General features: G+C 36.6%; 1 protein-coding gene across 1 annotated transcript in view; it reads left to right on the forward strand.

The window, feature by feature from the left end:
- The window catches only part of CGA (glycoprotein hormones, alpha polypeptide), a 99,538-nt gene extending 82,697 nt beyond the window's left edge, over window positions 1-16,841 (forward strand). Inside the window, exon 4 of the mRNA XM_044067447.1 lies at window positions 16,493-16,841. Coding sequence (XP_043923382.1) covers window positions 16,493-16,570 — 78 coding nt within the window. The 3' untranslated portion in view covers window positions 16,571-16,841. The remainder of the gene's footprint in view (window positions 1-16,492) is intronic.
- Window positions 16,842-20,763: the final 3,922 nt, after the last annotated feature.

The raw sequence follows: 20,763 nt of genomic DNA on the forward strand, positions 1-20,763 counted from the left end.
ATATGAGAGTTGTAAGACATAAATTGAAAGGTGAATATTTAATACAGCACACAGTGATTGAAACTGTAGACTCATTTAAGGACCTGGGTATATGGGTAGATTCAGCTATGAGTTTTTCTAATCATATCAACCAACTGGATAATGATAGTTATAGAACTATAGTTTGTTTAAAAAGATTTATAAAGTCTAGGAAATCAAACATAATGAAGTCATTGTCTGTTATTTACATTAGACCCAAACTTGAGTATGGAATAACAATATGGAAACCCTATAGGAAAACAAGCATGAATAAACTGGAAAGAGTACAATGGAAATAGACCAAGAGCATCCATGGATGGGAAAGTCTACGTTATTATGAAAGACTAAAATATCTGAACTTGTACAGTGTCTCTTACAGATATTTAAGATGAGATCTTATTCAGGTGTACAGGGCATTTAGGGACAACTACCTCTGGAAATGTTTGGGGTTATCAAAAAGTACTACAGAATCATCAGATAACCTATGTAGAAGATTCTATAGGAATGAGAAGTGTACTAATTGGTTCTCTGATGTAACTGATGATTGGAACAGACTACCAAATTACATTAAATCAAGTACTAGTGCAGATATTTTTAAGAACAGCCTGGACATTTATTATGGGAACAAGCGTTTTGGTATATTGGCAAGCTAGAAGGGCATTAATGCTTATGCTTGAAACATTTATATGTATGTATATATGTATGTATGTATGCATGCATGTAATAATAAGTGGATTGCTTTCCTCTCAGTGTCTTTCAATCCCATTGTTTTAAAAGTGCTTTCTGACAAAATATTGTACTCTGTACCAGTGTCTAATTTAAATACAGCACCACATTTATTAATTTTGAGCTTCTTTTGCAACAGTCTGACTGCTTATCTTGTTGCTTTGCCTCTGTATTACTGATTGCACTACATTAGTATTTTTCATTTTAATATTTATACATTGTGCTTTTGAGTTTTGCTTCAGTAACATGCAAATTCTTTGAAACTACCTTTTTTCTTTTCCACAGCTTTGCAAAATGATTTCTTCTACTGTGGCTTCTGCAAAATTGACTAAATGCTGAACATTTCTCTTTCTCGTGACTATTGCCTCTTCTAATGCATGGGGTTTGAATTTCAGTAGGACCATCCTTTTTGTACAGCACACATCTCTTTCATTTTCACCATTACCATAGCTGTGTATTCTCATTTTAAGTGTTACTTCAGTTTGACTTTAATATTTGACTAACATCGTACCTTGCAAATTTGCATTTCTTCAGTAAACTTATTTAACTCTGGTTTATAATGCCATTTGTTCTGCATACATCCAAGGACTGACATAAGGTCAAGCCTGTTTTCTTACGAGCATATTTCTTGTTTTGATAACTTTTTTTATATCACAGACTATCTTGTTTATTGTCAATGAATCTAAAAAAAAAAAAATCGCCAAATCCACAATCTTTTTTACTGTGTTTTGTTAGCACAGTAACTCAAGCATGTATAGTTTCCATCAAACTTCAGCTTCCTGTAAAGAATAAATAAATAAATGGATGTCTTTATTTTGAGGATAACAGTAGCCCCTGAATTTCTCCTTTGTTGCCTGTACTATTCTGTCTTTTTCCACTTTTTGGAGGTTGACTGCATTAAATATCATCATGGCTTCATCCACTGCAACACTTAGAAATGTGGCACACTATATCTTTTCAGGCTTCTCTGCTATTTACTCACATCGTAGAGTAAATCAGTTTATTTTATTCACAGCTTCCAGTTTTCTGCTAAATTGCCCTGCAGCAATAGAGTTTCTGGTAGTTGCAGCTGGATCATCTTTTCCTTCAAAATGACAATCAGATGACTTTTATGTATCCTCACACGTTATGGGGGAGGGCAATGATTACTTCAGTTAAAAAACCTGCAGATTATATTTCTGCACTCCCAAATGATAACCAGATTGAAAAGCAAATAAGATTGTTGCTTGTAACACTTCTAACATTATATAACATTTACAGTGTCTGTGAGGATGCTCAGTAAAGACTCCGCCAAGTAGAATGTGTGGCATGTCTGTGGGAAAAGGCTTCTAGAAAAACTACTACATGGCAGATTCTCCACTGAATAACTGACTTTCAAATTTGTGAATGGTATCTGATCAATCATAACTAGCTGACAATGCAAGAAGACAAAGTCTAATTGCATGATGTTTGTACTATGTTCTCTACACCCCCCCCCCCCATATGGAGGGTTTGCCATCCACATCTCTCTGGTGCTTAAATGTACTTAACTTCACAGTCACACAAATGGTGGTATAAGGAGAAATACCTTAAATGTGCATAAGCAGTGCTTATCATAAACATCTACAATCCAGGGGTTTAAAATAGCTGCTGATTATGCAGCTTAAAAGAAATGTGGAAACCATAAATGTGGTATTAAGATCAATTACTAGGAATCAGTTAATGAAATAATGAACACGAGAAATCATTTCCAAAATGAGTCTAGTTCAGTGCAGAGCCAGCTATATATACCAAGTAGAAAACACAAGGGGTTGCATGTGCCACAACAGTTAGAAGAATAACTGAATTTTGCTTATGCAGATGGGCTCAGATGACTCATAATCAGGAAAGAGAGAGCTGCTTCCATTAATATAAGATATATTATTTTGCCTTTCTAAATGGGTGCATATCTTGCAACAGAATATGGTGGTATATAACTTAAGTTTTGTGAGGGAAGTAATTCCTGTATTTTAATACTGAGGTGGAATATTTAAGCCCCCATAAAGAGGAGGTAGTATATTAATAACATGAGTTTATTTTAATCTTTGTGTGGTTTCAACAGACCTTATGATCGCTGAATTAGTCTCTGCAGTTCACATTGTTGTGGCCTTGGGCATTGTTGCCAGAAGCCCCTCCCCCTCCAATACTAGCACAACATCAAATAAAGTGGTTGTTTCTGCTTGGCATTTGTTTAAGTAGTAAAAACAAAAATCCTGAAATGACCAAACTAAGGAAAAAGAAACATTGAGGTAGCCTGGTAGTCTGAAAAACAATGTCTATAACTTAATAAAATAAAAGTATAACAAATATGTCAAGACTTCTTAAATTTTTATTTATTAATTTATCCATTGTTTAATGAGTTAGACCAAACAGGTTAGTGGCCTCTTTTCAGCAGAGAACCAAAGTGGTAGTTATACTGACTAGGATAAATTTGGCTAGGGCATCAGGCAGCTTCCTTTACTCTTTTTGGTAAATGTGGAATTTTTTACATCTACCTGAGCTACCACCAAGTCAGTCTGATGTCACCTTGGTTTAATGTCTCATCTGAAGGCAGCACAGTCAGTATGGCAGCACCTGCTAACCCTGCACTGCAGTGGCAGCAACTGAAAATAAATTAAATCACCTGCAAGAAGAGAATCCACATTCCTCTGATATGGCAAAACTACCTGTTGAGCCACTGACATTTAATTTAAATTTGAGCATATCTCAATGTTAAATGTTCTTGAGGATTAAACCCAGTCCCTAGAGAGGCCATCAATGAGTTTTCCACCCCCAAAAAGCAGGACAATACACTCTGTGTCTGAACCATTCATCCAAAGGAAAGATAGCAATGAGTCCACCCTTCTAATTCTATCGGGTAATGAATTTCAAAATATTCCAACCCAAATATGAAAACATTTTAAATATCATGTAAAATCCCTGGGGCGATTCTCAACAAACAAATTATTATTTGCTGTCTCATGTTTATGTCCTAGAACATTGCTCACAATGCAAGCACCATAGTAATCAGCATGCACGATTTATAGGTAATGATTAAATCTCTTCTTATGAGCTTGTAGCCAATGGAGAATAATGATAGACTCTCCCATATTTTCTTATAGGGTCCTTAACATCCTTAACTTCACTAGAATAATATCTTTGAAACTATTCTAGTCTAACTACTCGAGAACCGGAAAAAACATACATAGCGGCACCATATTCTATTACTGGTCTTAACACATCTTTATACAGAGGTATAAGTACCTTGTCATCATGGCTAGTAATTGTGAGTCAAATATTTCTGTTTTTACAATAACATCTCCTATTATTTCCTTTAAATGTTGTTCAAATCTTAAAGATTTGTCAATGCCTATGCCCAAATCATTGACACTTTTTGCAGTATAAAATCATCAACAGCATAGGGATATTTTCAGTTAGTTGAACCAAAGTGAATGACTTTAGTTTTCTTAACATTAAACCTCATATTAGTAGAGGATTTCTAAGATACCAGACTATCTAAACATCTTTGCCTAGTTTTTGTTCATCCACTGAGGTAATAATTGCACATATTTTTGTATCATCTGTGTACTTGTCTAACCATATTTTGCTTGATTGTGGAAAGCTAGACATAAAAAATAGAAAAAAAAAACATTGGTGACCAGGTGGACCCTTGTGGAACACCAGTGTAAAGTTCCTTAGAGTTAGAAAAATTAGGACCAATCCTAACACAAGTTTGCTTGATGTGAAGCCAATTACCCACCCATCTAATCACATAGCAATTTATTTTCTTCCCCACTATTAGTCTTAACATGTCATTGTGCTGGACAGTATCAAAGGCTCTAGCTATGTCCAAAAACACTGTGTCCACTGGCAGACCATTATCTAGCATTTCCCAAATTGATTGATAAAAGCTAAGGAGATTTGTGATATAATATCTGTCCGCAATAAAGCCATGTTGTGATAAATCTTGAATAGAATTCAATACTTAAGTTATCAAATTTGACAGTACCCTCTCAAAACATTTATCCAGGATGCTAATTAAGCTTATTGGCCTAAAATTACTTACTAAGGTTGTAACATCACCTTTAAATAGTGGGAATACAAAAACATTTTCCAAACATGTGGAATGAAGCCAGCATGACTCCTGAAAAAAGATTGAGCAGACATGGAATAATAAAACTGTATAATGTTTACTAAAAAAAAAACAAACAAAAAAAAAAAACTTTTAGTCCACCTAGACCAGCAGCTGTATTTGGCTTAATTAACTTCAAGGTCTTAACCAACATTTCAGTAGTAATTGCTGGACAACTATCGATGTCACCAAAGGAACATTCCACAGCCACATCCCTTCTATTGCTAGATACTCTGTAGATTAATTCCAGGTCATCTTTGATTGGAAAGGGCCTTTCTGCACTCTAGTGAGAGAAGTGTGCTGATTTGAACCTGTCCGGTGAAGGGTGGTAGGTCTAGATCTTGAAGTAAGCATCCTCATTGGTCCTTTTGAACCTTTTTAAATTTTTTTTCAAGTTTTTAACTTCTAATATTTAAGCCCTGTATTTCAGAAGGTTTCTGCTTGTTTGAACTGAGCTGAACTGAGGTGGGCTGCCAGCCACAACTCTGATCTGAAACACCTGATGACTAGAGGCTTCTGAGCTTCCCAAAATACCTAAGTTGCTTGTTTTTTTTTTTCACTTATTTATACTATTTTCTGGACTTTTTTGTCTGCCACCGACTTTAATACTGTATTTAAATACTATGTACTAAACTTCACTGTTGCACTGCAATTATTTGCCTTACTGTGCCTTTTAAATCGTATTTTATTCCTGTTTTCACTGTTTGCAAAACTATTTTTGCTAATTTTACTGTTTGTTAAGTATTTGCTGGTACTTTTCACTGTTGCAAAACAATCTGTTCTGCTTGTTGGGTTTTCCCATCAAGCAATGTTAAAATAACTGATTTGTTAGCTGCTTAAAACATTCTTTAGAGTATCCTTGCTGTTTTTCTGCTGTTTAAAATGTTTTTGTTTAGTGTCTCATTGCCATTTTTCTGCTGTGTGAAACATTCTTTAGTGTTTCCTGCCAAACTAGAGTAACGTTTAGCTGTAGCATAGTCCAGATACAGGTTTGCTGCATATGGGTCTGTTTGTAGTGGCTGTTTGTTCTGAGCACATTTTCCAGGCCATCTTTGATTGGAAAGGGCCCTTCTGCACTCTAGTGAAAAAAGTGTGTGATTGGAACCTGTCTGGTAAAGGGTGATTGGTCTAGGGCTTGGAGTAAGCATCCTCACTGGTCCTTTTGAACCCTTTTAAAATGTTTCCAGTGTTTAGCTTCTAGTATTTAAGCCCTGCATTTCAGCAAGTTTCTACTTGTTTGCCCATTGTACAGCACTGCTCACTGCCATGGAATTGTGCACCCTAGCCGGACAGATAAATCAGTAATTTTTACCTTAGATACAGTTGTAGCACATTAATGTAGTCCTCATCCTTAGTACTTTTTTTTGTCAAAGAAATATTGCAAGTGTTCTGTGACCTATTAAATTACCAGAAAGAAATAAATAGCAGAAATATCGATCCACTGAGCACCTCATTGATTGGTCCTGAACCCCCCCCCCCCTCGTGATAACAGTCCTTCAACTTAGCATTATGGACAGTTGAACTACCCCTGTTTCTTCTGCCAACTTTGTTGACTTGGGTCTCCTGAGGTAGTGTAGCAATTGCCTTATGTACACTGACAACCATCTACCAATAACTCACTCTAGTACAGACTGCGAGAGATGTATCTATACCAAGAATCTTAAATCCATGCTCTCTTGCACTTGAAATAGTAACACTGAAGAGGTTGCCAACCCATCCACCACTACTCATGCACATAGTATCACTACTCATACACATAGTACGTATAAAATTAAAAAATCAACATATGTGGAGGTTCTCTCAATAAACTTACCGAAACACCAAAGACCTCCAAAACAAAAGACTGCTACAACTAACACAGTTCCCACAGTACTCATGACACATAGTAACACCAGTGTCTTGCCTACCAAATCCGAAAGGTGTAACACTCAAAAAACAAATTTTCTTGTCATTGGAGATGCCATAGTGAGGCACACAGATGTCCCATTCACCAGGTTGGTCAAGGAGAAAGTCACGGTCAGCTGCCTGTCTGGTGCCAGGATTCATCAGATCATGTATGCATTCATGTGTCCCAGCAACAAGTATCATTATGACTCTATCATAGTTCATGTTGGTGTGAACAACCTGAGATGTACCTCACTGGACTATATGAAGAGAGACATGATTGAGCTCTCTGAGTATGTGTCCCAGGCAGGTATGTCCCAAACCTTGAGCAGCATACTACCCTCACCTAGAATGATTCCACAGTATAAACAAAAATGATTGATTTCAATAATTGGCTTAGTTTTTGGTGTCATTCAAAGGGGATCCAGTTTCTGTAAGCCTGGCAAGCCATGGTCGACAAACCTCGCTGTTTTTCCAGAGACTGTTTGTACTTGGCAGCACTAAGCTTTCAGCTGCTGGCAAAAGCTATTGCCTCCTCCATAGTACCTTTTTAGGCATGGTCTCGAAAACAAACTTACCAATGTGAAATTTGGCAATCATAACAAAATAAGAGTCATGCTGTTAAATACTAGCAGCTTAAACCAAAAACTACACACCTGGAAGCACTTCTATCACTGGAAGATATAGATGTCTGTACAGTCACAGAAACCTGGTTCAAGGCTTCAGAGAGTACCCTGGCCTTGCAAGGCTACAATGCCTTCTACACCATCAGACTGAAAAACGAACATGTGAGAATCAAAGGAGGCGGTGTTTCTGTTTATATTAGAGATAAAGTCACCTCCCGTCTAGTTAGACTGGACAACTCCATGGAGTTATTCCAAGTTCAGGTTACTGTGGGTAAAACCCCCATTCAAATCATAGCCAGTTATACATCCCCCTGCATGGGTCATGACGTGCATGAAGCCTAGTTGACCAAACTGGAGTCAATCCAAATATTCCTGAAAACTCTAGTTATGGGGTATTTCAATTATCCCACCATCAACTGGGAAAGCTACACTAACCCTAACTCACTAGCGGAAAAGTTCCATGACTTTGTTAATTCAAATGTCCTGGAACAAATTGTCCATACCCCGACAAGGAGAACAGACATTCTGGATCTGGTCCTCACCAACATTTCAAACGAATGCACTGCCACAACTGTGGGACTCTCGTTAGTTAAATCTGACCACAAATCAGTCACCTTCGAGCTGGCACTAACACCAGAACTCACAAAGGGTGAAATCAGACTAAAAAACTTCTCCCCCCCCAGCTAGAAGTGGTAACTACACCAAGGGTTACACTAAAGCCCTGTACAATCACTTGCACAAGTGTATAGACTCAGCTGTACCAGAAAGAATCAAAGCCAGAGCCCCAAGTAAAAACAAGCCATCATGGTGGACATCCAGCATCAACAAATTTTACAATAAACGCAAAAAGTTGCTGTCCAAGTAAACAAAGGCGATGCCCCAGCAATGTAAAAACACCCTCTTCAGCCTCAACAGGCAACTAAAACAACATGTCAAATCATCTAAGGGCTTCTTTGAGGAAAAACTTAGCAAGCACAGCCAAGGATAACCATAAGGCTTTTTACAACTATGTATATAACCTAAAGGGTAGGACCCAAGCATGTGCAGAACTAGTGACTAATGGTGTCACACACACTGACCCCACAGATATAGCAAACCTGCTAGCAGATAGGTTTGGTGAAAATTTCACTCCCTTATCCCCTCCAAACTTATCACAAACTTTACCTCAAACCCCTTGCCCCACCCTACGTATCTGAAGAGCAAGTTACTAAAGCCTTGTCCTAGGCAAAAACACAGCCTCTATGGCACTAGATGGCATCCTACTCTGTCATCTTAACAGGCTAATACATGAGCTAACATCACCATAGCCTAACCACAGGCTTTGTTCCTGTGGAATGGAGAACAGCAACAGTTATTTTCCTCTACAAAGGTGGCCTAGCAACAGACCTGGAGAATTACAGACCCATGAGTCTGACTAGCCACATCTGTATGACCATGGAACATATTATTATGGACCTCATAAATAAAGACATAGGCAACCTCCAAACCCTGGATCCAACCCAATTCTGATTCATCAAGGAATATCCTGCCTCTTAAATCTGATGGATTTCTTCAAAAATGTGATCAGAGCCATTGACAAGGGCAAATCTGTGCATATTGCATACCTTGACTTGGCAAAGGCTTTCAACACAATCCCACACTCGAGCATTACCGATAAACTTAGCAAACTGAATGTAAACTCCTTTGTTGTAAGATGGGTTGCCAATTGGCTCACAAACTGGACACACACCATCAAAGTGGGTGGCTCCATATCAACCAGCAGACCTGTCACCAGTGGGGTGCCACAAGGCTCAGTGCTGGGCCCCCTTCTGTTTGATATATATTAAGCAGAAGTTCAGGTCAAAACAAAGGGGTTGTGGCTGACCGAGTCTACAGATGACTGCATACTGGGTGCAATTATTGAATCCCCAAATGATGTCAGTATACTCCAGGAGGATCTTATGCAGACTAACAACTGATGTCTTAGTCACAGTCTCAAACTGAATGCAAAGAAATGCATTATCTTTCCCTTTGGGGAAAACAATATCCCTTCACACTATCAAATCACCAACAATACCCTAAGTACCTATGAAGTGGTGAGGGATCTGGGATCACCGGTTGAATGCGACCTTAACATTAACCACTATATGTCTGCTGTAGTCAGGAAGACTCTCTATGTAGCACACTTAATTAGTAAAGGCATCACCTCGAGAGCAAAGGAGGTTATAACCCCTCTATACTCAGCACTAATCAGGCCCATAATTGAGTATAACACCCTGTTCAGCATGTACCATAAAAAGCACCTGCAGCAATTGGAGAGACCTCAGCGGTTTCTAACAAAGAAAATCAAGGGACTCCAGCACGTGCCGTACACAGACTGACTAAAGTCCCTGTCACCATACTCTGTACTGTATAGACTTCTTAGGGGAGATTTATGCCTGGCTTACAGAGCAATTTCAGACCTAAACCTAATGAACTTGCTGCATATATGTAAATCAAACCGGACTAGAGCTATGCATTCTAGGGACCTAAAAATGGCCTGTCACTTAAATAGGACATGCTGGAGGGACAGATGTGTCTCCCAGTGACTTCCACGTCTTTGGAACAGGCTACAAATTCATGTGAAACAGAGCATCTCTATAACACTGCTCAAAAGGAACCTGGATGAGTGAAGGTGAATTATAAATTCTTACATGAGATAGTGCCCACAACCCTCCTGGACATGGGCAGTCATTATTAAATGCAATCCTGAGTTTTGACTAGCATATGTATGGTATTACATTGGGATGAAAAGGTTAGGCTTGAAATGACCTCCTTGTTGATAGCCTAGTAAACTCCTATGATCCTAAAAAAAAAACTTGGACCTGTATTTTAGGGTAGGTGATAGGACATTCATATTCTATTAAATAGAATCCATAATTACACCTTTTATGTATTGTCTTAAATGCTTAAAAACCTTTTATTTACCTATTCTGCATATTACCAATTTTGTTTTTCAAAATTACTTCTAATGGAATGTATAAGCCACCTAAAATAATTCCTAGTCAATACATATCTTTATCTGCACTTCCCAGTTCTGATCTTTTTACATTTTTTCTAGAAATATTTTTCCTTGCTTTATCCAGTGACCTATTCCACCATAGGAGATGACTATTATATGGTTTAACCCACACCATGGACACATATTTTACAAGCAGTCCATGAATATAGTCATAAAAAGACTTCCTTTTTTCCTTAATGTGTTTACAATACATTGCCTACTCCCAGTTCTGTACATTCAATTCCTTTACAATCTAACTCATAGAACACCTTCCAATATCCTTGTATTTGTGAAGGACTATGAGGAGAACTACAATAACAGCTCTGTGACACACCCATGTGATCAGACCCTAATAATTCAGGCTCTGTTAAACATTCCTTCAGGGCATTAGTGTCTTTAACCCATACTACACCCAAGATTTTCCTTTCTAGTTTATTCTTTAACTACCTGAGTATAGCCCTGTTCTATATGGACAAGGGCTATATTATCTAACTCACTGGTGCCAACTGATGGCTCATCCCATTTTACATTTCATGCAATAATATCAAAATCTATTAAGAAATATGAGAAAAGCGAGTCATTAAACCCTCAGATTTCATATTTAGGTTGACTTGGGAGCCTGTAACATAAACACTCCTTTATATCTTTATTTTTTTCAAAACTGTATTTTAGGCAATTTTAAAATTGGTGCCAATTTTAAAATTGAGAGCAGCCAGATTGTAATTAGAATAGGATTATTATGGACTTTGTCCCCCTTATGGTTTCTTTTCACACCAGTAAAGCATAGATTATATATTTCTTTAACATTTATTTATTCACATATTTACATTTTTTTCATATTTTTATAATTATATATTTTAAAGTATTGCTATTTATCAAGTAATAATTTTACGATTTTAGAAGGAAAGACTATTAGCAGCATTATAGGTTTAGTTTTCTTTGATGGGTAGCTTGGTATTGGTACCATAAATTAGTTTAATTTAATAACGTTCGGTTTTGACTAACTTTAGGATTTTTATAGGCTTTTTTATATTGAGTAGTATTGTTATACTATAGGGTATGCATTTGATTTTAGCTTAGTTTAAACTGTCTTCTAATGTAGATGTTCTGGTTTTCATTCCTTTTATTATGAATTTATGATTATAATTATTTATAACCCACTGCTTAGAAGCCTTTTGTTATATATTGTTTATAAAAGCGCTGGTTTTGAACAAGGTTTAAAACTTTGAATTTTGGAAATAATTATATCCTATGACTGGGTCAATCATACAATTAAGTTTTAATTGTTTCAGTTTGTTCTTTTTGTGGGGAAGAGTATTTAATTGGAAGGAATGTTTGGATGTGTATTGTGATCTGAGGAAGTCCCAGTTGCTAAGGATAAAAAACACGGTGAGAAAGTTAATGCATTTTATGCTTTGCTTTGTTGTTATAATTGGAATAAGGTATACGGTCTTTTTGTGAAGCTCTTTGATTTGGTGATTTATTTCTTGTCCTTGTACTGTGCTCCTTCTGTGATTTCATATTTAGGTTGACTTGGGAGCCTGCAAAATAAACACTCCTTTACATCTTTATTTTTTCAAAGCTGTATTTTAGGCAAGAATCTCAAACTGAGTACTTGTATGGATGGTACTCGTGTAATAGTTTTTATTCACAAAGAAACATACCCCACTGTGATGTCCTTGCTCTGGGACAGTAATCAAGCAGCCTGAATCCTCACTACTGACACTGGTGAGGGACATTCACTTGGAACAAAAATAGACTCATACAGTATTTCCAGATGCAGCTGTCTGCACCAGGCACAATTTCCCTTAAGAGCACAAAGGGAACACACTCAGTCCAAGGGGTGAGGTTCCGTCTCTCTCTCTCTCTCCATGCTCCCAGTAAGACTCCTCATTGACACAGCTGTAGAGTTGAGTCCTCAACAGAATGTTCCAAGCCAAGTCCTCTACCACCCTTTCTGTGAAACCAGTGCTGTGTGTCCCTGCTCCAAGTAACTTACACACACACACACACACACACACACACACACACACACACACACACACGCACACACACACATGCACACACACACACACACACACACACACACACACACACACACACACACACACACACGGGAAAGGCTGGCACAGATTTACCAGCTATGCCCAGACTATAAGGTAGTTCTACCACTACCAGAATACTCCAAAGCCAGCTACTCTAAGCCTCTTGCAAGGGTACCCAATTATACTGAGCAAAATTAATACTAATACAAATTGTAGTGTTTGACCAATGCAGTAAGGCTTTCAGGAATGGCCACAGTGTCACCAACTAAATATAAATATAAGCACTCTCAAAGGTTAAATATTTTCTAAATGACCAGCCACAATAAGAGTTTAACTGTATTTAATAGTAAATAAGAAAAAAAATGAAAATACTAAATATTTGTTTACAATAAACACCAGAGTTTTAATCACAGGAAATATTAAAAATAACATACACTGAAAGGTTCACACAGGTACAGAAAAACAATACTTAACTAATCTCACTATATTTTCCTGACTGATCTAAAGAATTACTGTCCCCTATTTCACTTACTAGAGCAAGGCAAGCTGAAGTGGGTGTGTGGTCTTTCCTTGTCAGGTATCAAAACAGACTGCTGAGAGCTAAGTGACATCTCTCACTAATATCTAAATATAATTTCAGTGCTGGCTATAGAATGACATGACATCATATCTGGTCACGTGACTCTGGTACCCACACTACCCCCCCTTTACTAGAAAATGAATTAGAATCTAGCACACAGGTGTTACCATACACACAGATAGAGCTTTGTTGAGATGTGTTACAGTATCTGGAAGCTATAAAACCATTTCAAAACTTTCACTCTTCCAGGGTAGCAATTAGTTCACCCCTAAGATCAAAACAGTAAGATTCCTAGTCCTGGTTTTCACAGACATTTTGGCTCTTGCTGCAATCAGAACTGTAAGATACAATCTTTATGGCCTAAACCAGGTAATTTAATTTCAGATTATTTTTCAAAGTTAGATAAACTGAGGTTAACCTCTTCTCTTTTAGTATCCTTTATTACAATATATTCATTTCAACAGTTGCAATATAGTCTCACATGCAGGTATATTCCTTTTCTGTCCATCAGGACCCACTGTTAGCACATTTTTAACACAAGCGGCTTTACAAATACATTTTCAACACAGACATCTGTACAAATCAGTTTGATATACAAATGACATATAATTCTTTACAAAACTCCAGCTAGCTATGCTGGCATATGTTACACATCCACTGCACTACTTCTCCTGGCATAGCCAGAAATACCTCACATCATCACACCTACCACCCTTTATTGTGTTCTATAATTGTGAAAACCCTCATAAGAATGAAATAACAGATGTTTGTTCATATATGAAAACTAAACTTTATTTAAGAAAATAATATCATATCTTTCATGAGCTGATCTTAATTCAAGATGATGAAACGTATTATTCAGGATATGTGCATTGATTATATAAAATCTTAACAAGCCTCCTTTATTTTGTTTTTTGGAAATATTCACTTGTTCATTTATAAACAAAATAACAAATGCTGGTAGTTAACTGAGAAGAAACCTATTACCTTGATGACTTCAATGCAAATTACCTGAACTATAATTTCTAAGATATACAATAAATTCTTCTAATATCCTAACACATTTCAAGGGCCATAAAGCATTCCTTCCTAAAACAATTAGTAAATTCTCTTGTAACTTTATAAAAAATGTGAGTCTAACTTGAACCCCTTTTCATTATTCAAAATAATTTCTTTTACACATTTTTTGTAATACATATAGTTTGTTTTACCAACATCATTTATATCTCCTACCGCTATCACAGTACCATATTTATCAATAGTCATTTAAGCACATTGCAAATATCATACAATGCACACCCACCTAAGCATGGTATAGTGATTATTTTTCTCCATACAAATTCTAGGCAGTTAATTCTTAATTCCTTTTAACAACGAATCACCAATGACTAAGACCTCTTCTTTTTATTAAAGTTCTACCCAGTTTATCAACTTTATGCTTAGTTGGAGTTATCTCTTTATGGGGCATCAAGATATCATCATTGTTGTCACCAACCACAGAAGCCCCTAAAGCTTTTCTTCTTTTTTGTCTTCTGTAAATGTTTCATAGTTAATGGTTTCATCTTTTGTTAATCCTCTCTTAAGATTTTCTGTCTTTACAATATTAGTCTCATTTGATATAATAGCCACATTCAAAATCTCAGTTTCATTTGCTATATTTTCTACTCATGACTGTAATTACACTAAATTACTTAATCTATTCTTGTGAGTTTGCCAATAAATTATCACAGGGTGTTTAACAATTAGTGCACATTTAATTAATGAAGAGTGGTCCATTTTAGGATGATCAGTTTGTGTTTCTTTAGTTTTCATTGCTTTCACATTTGGAAATAGGTGATTTCTTAAATTATCACTCCTAACTTGTATTTTAACCAAGTCAAGACCACATTGTAAAGTTTTTGTAATATTATGATATGCAAATGACATGCACATGGGGCAGCTATTACATTCAGTATTCCATCCTTCAAGAGATACTAAGCATCAAACAAGTGGGCCACTGCATTAAAATATCCTTTCAAACAAGATCCTTTAAGCAAAACTTATCCATATCCATTAAAAAACCTACAATTAATTACAAAATGATTCCAGAAAATTATCTTACCGCTCTCCAAGGCAAACATAGTTAATATGCAAATACTCTTAAAATGTGCTTTTACATCTTTGTGTCAACACAAAGACATGTAAATGTATCAGTTTAATCACATCCACTCACTGAATTCAGAATATATAGCTGCAAACAAAGTCCTTAACTGAACAATGGAACAAATAACACCTGCCCCTTCTCTCACAGCTGTATTTAAAAAAAATAACACATTTTTTTATGTCACCAGAGCCCTTGAAAGGATTTTGAAGTGACCTAAGAAGCTGATTTTCAATACCCAAAAAGGCAGGTTCACATGCAAAAAACACCAGTCTTACTAATGCTTTCAATTCTCAATTCATAAAATAATTATTAAAAAAAAGTATGTTGTGGCATGCATGGCGCATGTGTGGCCAAACTCCTGAACTCTTGATGGTGCCCATTGTCAATCCTAAAAATCACTTCTTATAGTATCTACAAAAATATCCAGTCTGGTAGCCCCAATGACTCTGCCTCTGAGGATGTTAAAGTGAAATAATTTATAAGGGTTTTATCCACCAACAAACTGATCCCGCAATGACTAACTATATTCACTGATGTTCAAGTCTTTTCCAAAGACGTTCACATATATGCTGCGCACTGAATAATCATACTTTTGTTTGCATGTGTTTAAAATTTAGGATTGCTATTTTTAGGATAACAGGAAAAAAATGTTTTCCTTTCTGTAAGTCATAGGTTACCCTTTCCTTGTTGAAGCTACGTGAAAAGACATAGTTCACAGGGTACTATAGCATTACTGGTAATATATGCTAGCAGTTATAATCAACTTCCATTTCCAGAAATGACATATATCATCCTTGACATGCTGAAGAAACACTGAATCATTTTCAAACATTGGCACTTGCAACTACAAAAATAAGTTATTTTTTCAAATGCACAAGCTAATCTGTAAGGTAGCTGAACACAGATGCATATTGCAGCAGCTGCAGATAAATTTTAGTTTCTGTACGCCATACCATATTTAACAGATATGTGACTCATCTAAAAGTGTTGTAATTACTTTGTTTTTTCCATTGGGTGTCATTTTTTATTTTGATATTTGAAAAATTATTACTGATATAAACATTCTTTAAGAGGCATTGTAATAAGCTTGGCAGCATGGGTAGTTAAATATTCTAAAGAAAATTTCTGTTTAACTTATTGGTCAAAATTAGGTTGCATTTGTTCTTCATAAAATAAATGAAATAAACAATATTAAACACACATTTTCATTGCTTTGCATCCTGATATAATACATTAATTTCATTCAGATGTTTTGATTGTATCCCCCCACCAAAAAAAGCTACAAATGATTTGTGATTAATTATTCATTTGTTTGTTTTAAGGTTATCCTGATGGACAATCTGAAGATAGAAAACCATACGGACTGTCACTGTAGCACCTGCTATTACCACAAGTCATAGACCCAACAGACTGCTGAAGCTCTAAGCCTTCCTCCTTATGAAACAATATTCACAGGAGACAAATATCTGTGTTCTGCAGTTGATGTTTGATGAAACTGCTCTACAATAATTCACCTGACTTGCTATTTACACTTTTTAATATTTACATGGGAGATGTAATTATGTCCTACACATTGAAATCTATTTTGTGATCACTTATTTTATTGAATGAGGAATAACATTTCTATTTTTCCCCATGGATATTAAAATAAAACTTTTGAAAATCACCAAATAATGGAAGCAATTAGTCTTACTAAAAATAACAGTTCTGGGCAGAGTGCAGAAGGAGGTACAATGTTGAATTGATTTTTAAGAAGGAAACAGACTATGTAGTTGCAAGACAGAGAGAGAGAGAGAGATTATATTTTGTTTGCTTGGTTCTATGTTTGGTTATTTATTTATTTCTTCATTTAAGGTAGGAAGGCTGGAAATGACACCCCTTTCTAGCCATGACCTTCTTACATAAAGTATCAAAGAGAAAACAAGAAGAAATGTATTATACAGAGAGAAAGGGAGAAAGAAGAAAATAACTAAACGTATAATCAATTAAATAATGATGCATGGCTCAACAAATCAGTCATATGTATGACATACTGTTGGAAGTAACACCAGATTGCCATCTAAATGACAAAATTACTACACAAAGATAGGTGCAATGCATCTGAGTTAAGTTTTAAAACAATCTGGCTTCCTATAATGATGAATTTTTTTTTCACTGATTAAATAGTTTAGGGATTAATAATTCATTTATTCATACAAATACACATGATATTTGTGATATGTGGTTAACGGGCTTGGATTTTAAATGATGAAATAGTGTTAGGGAATGATAATCACTGAAAGCACATTTTATACTTTAGCTCCGAAGAAGGTAACTTTGTAAGAACAAAGTAAATGGATTATGAGAATTTATTCTTGAGAAGGGCGCTATGGAAGGGACAGTATCTCAGGTAACATGCCTCTTAAATTAATTATGGGAACTGATATTTAGGTTACGGGTTGTAAAGTGGTATTCGAGTAGTGCTGATTGAAATATTAATCTACAGATCTTACATTATGAGTACCCGTTGCATACTACAATTAATGAATCACCTTGCAGTCACTAATATGAGAACATATTCCAAGGCTGGAATAAATAAGTGATTACTGAAATATAGTGTGACAGTAAAAGTACTACACTTCTTTCTTAAACCATGCTGTTCAGGCTTAAGACAATTAAAAACAGTGAGATAATGTATGGGCTGGAATGATACTGCTCTTTCAAGAAGTCCTGGCAGAAGACAAAGAACAGAGATAGAATGAGGTAGTGAGAAAAGGTTTACCAGGCAAGAGCAGAGATATTATTGCGAATGCCTTTCAGATAAGAAATAAGATGCCACTGCTTAATGACTAGTTTATGATGAGTTGAAAGGGCTATGAATTTGTGGGTTAAACCATCTCAGCCTATTCACCATAACTGAGCCAAATATGTATCTACTGAATGGATATTTTTGAAAAGAGAAATTGGGGGGGGGGGGTCTTTTAAGCAGGACTTGGGTTGGGGAAAATGTCAAGAAATATTGGTGCAAAAGATTGCTCTGAAGTTTCAAACTGTTTTGCAAAAATTCAGATGTGGTGATAGTGGCAAAAGTTTGGCCTTCATTTTCTAGTTTTGTAAAGAGAGGGTGTTATAGTAACAAGTTATTAACTTCTAGCCAAATTACATTTGGCTTGTTTAAGGGTCTTGTCTGGTGTTGTTTGAAATAGGTGAAGTTTGTGTGATGAATGATTTTAATTTTATTTTTTTTGTATTGGTTTTATTTTTTTGCATTGGTTTTGAACATTACAGAAAGAGGACCATCTGGAGAAAGACTAAGTACTGATTTTTGTGCATGCATTTTTTATGTTAAAATATCTATTTTTACATTAAGGTGTGGGATTATGTTTAATATTTATGTAATAAACAGAAAATATTTATGTTTTAAAGGCAAAAGGATATTCGATAAGTGTTCTAAGGCTATGACATACCCAGTTTCTTTAGTGGGACAAAAGCAATTTATTTTGACTGCTCTATTAGCATGGAAATTTCTTGATTATATTTAAAATCATAAAAGGTAGAAATGGTTCCTGGAACTGTTGCTACTTCAGAGTAAGTACTTTGCACTTACCATAGTTTAAGCTTTTCTTGTGAGAGCTGCAAAAAGACAGTATTTTATAAGCATATTTACTTTTTCTCACCTTGCCCAGTCTGTCCCTGCTGAGTTGTTATGTCCAGTGACTCTTGTATTATCTGCATCATGCAGTTTAGCAATGTCTCCCTAGCAACTCAGTCATCCTACGCTGAGTCCAGCGCCTTACAGTGGTAATTACCAACATTGGCAGTATCTTGGCTAGAACTATTGCATTCATACAGATGCAGGTGCATACACACACACACACACACACACACACACACACACACACACACACACACACACACACACACACACACACACACACTCATTTATAGCAGAGACTAATGGCAGCTGTCATTATCATTCTGTCATTCCTATCCCTGTAGTTTTCGTCAACAAGAACAATCTGGCACACCCAAGACACATTACTGTCCATCCATCCATCCTCATCCCCTTTTCCTATTTTGCATACGGGGTCAGGGTGTCACTTCCACAGTGACGATCACCTCAAGCCAAGGTTTACACTGCCAGGTGGCTAGCCCTGCCAAGGTAGTTCATTCACACCACTCACTCACACATACACTCTCACCTACAGCCAGTTTAGAGTGTCCAATCCACCTACTGCATGTCTTCGTAATTTAGGAGGAAACCGGAGTACCCAGAGGAAACCCACATAACTGCAGAGAGAACATGCAAACTGCGCACAGAAGGCACCCCAGCCAAGAATTGAACTGGAGAACCTCTTGCTGTGAGGCAGCAATGCTAACCACTGCACCACCGCTGCCACGCCAAAGACACAATTACTGTATCACTTTTACAAAATGAGCCAGCTATATTCTAATATATTATAGTAATTTACCTAAGCAGTCTCTTTCTATTTTGAAGGCATATGCCAGTAGTTATACTCCTCACTTCAGAACCTGTGTTCTGCTTAACTGTAACAAAAAAAGAAATTTACACTTGTTTCCTGCCTTTCCTGTAACTAGTCTAGTCCAGATACAGATTTGCTATATCCAGGACTGTTTGTAAGCTTCTGAGACCCCTTAAGCCTGTCTGTGTTGGAGGGAAGCCTGCTAGCTTATCAGTGGGAGTGGTAAGCAATAGGTAACCTATCTACCACAAAAGGAGTTGTTTATCACCCAGAAATTGTAGTTATTGGCCGTTTGGGCAGTTTTTCCATCTCTCTTAACTTTCTGATTTAAAAGCCCGCATTTGCAGTTGTTTCCCCCCCTTCCTGTAACTAGTCTAGTCCAGATACATGTTTGCTGTATCCAGGACTGTTTGTAAGCTCCTGAGACCCCCCAAGCCTTTTTGTGTTGGAGGGAAGCCTTCTAGCTTATCAGTGGGAGTGGTAAGCACTAGGTAACCTATCTACCACATAAGGAGTGGTTCTGGCCCAGAAATTGTAGTTATTGGCTGTTTGGGCAGTTTTTCCATCTCTCTCAACTTTCTGATTTAAAAGCCTGCATTTGCATTTGTTTATTTCCTGTAACTAGTCTAGTTCAGATACAGATTCTTAGTTTTAGCACTTGAATTTGCTTATTCGTGCTCAGCACTTGTTCAGAACTTGTTGTAAGCACTAAATAAGCTACAAATTACTATAGCACTCAACCTTTCTCATTACCTAGAGGAAAACAGTTTTTGTACTTACTTTCCTCACTTGCTTAGAGAAAAACAGATCTTGTACTCACTTTCCTCACTTGTCTAGAGGAAAATAGTTTTTTATTCAGTCTTGTCCAAGGGTCGGCTCCCAGTGTTCTCTCCTGTCTATCTGATGAATCTGGACATCTTGGGGCAATGTAGCAATTGCATCATGTACACAGACAACCCTCTCCTCCTACCACCCAACACTACAACCTGTGAGAGATGCACTTATCTAGCCAAACTGGAGGTAAAGCTCTCTTCAACCAAGACTGAACTTGAAAGTCAAGAGGAGAAGGTAAACACTTGCACCACACCACACTCATCACATAGTCCCACTAAACCTACACCACCGAAATC

The sequence above is a fragment of the Protopterus annectens genome, chromosome 1.part0 (genome assembly GCF_019279795.1).
Source record: "Protopterus annectens isolate FY-2018-M chromosome 1.part0, PAN1.0, whole genome shotgun sequence".
NCBI lineage: Eukaryota > Metazoa > Chordata > Ceratodontiformes > Protopteridae > Protopterus > Protopterus annectens.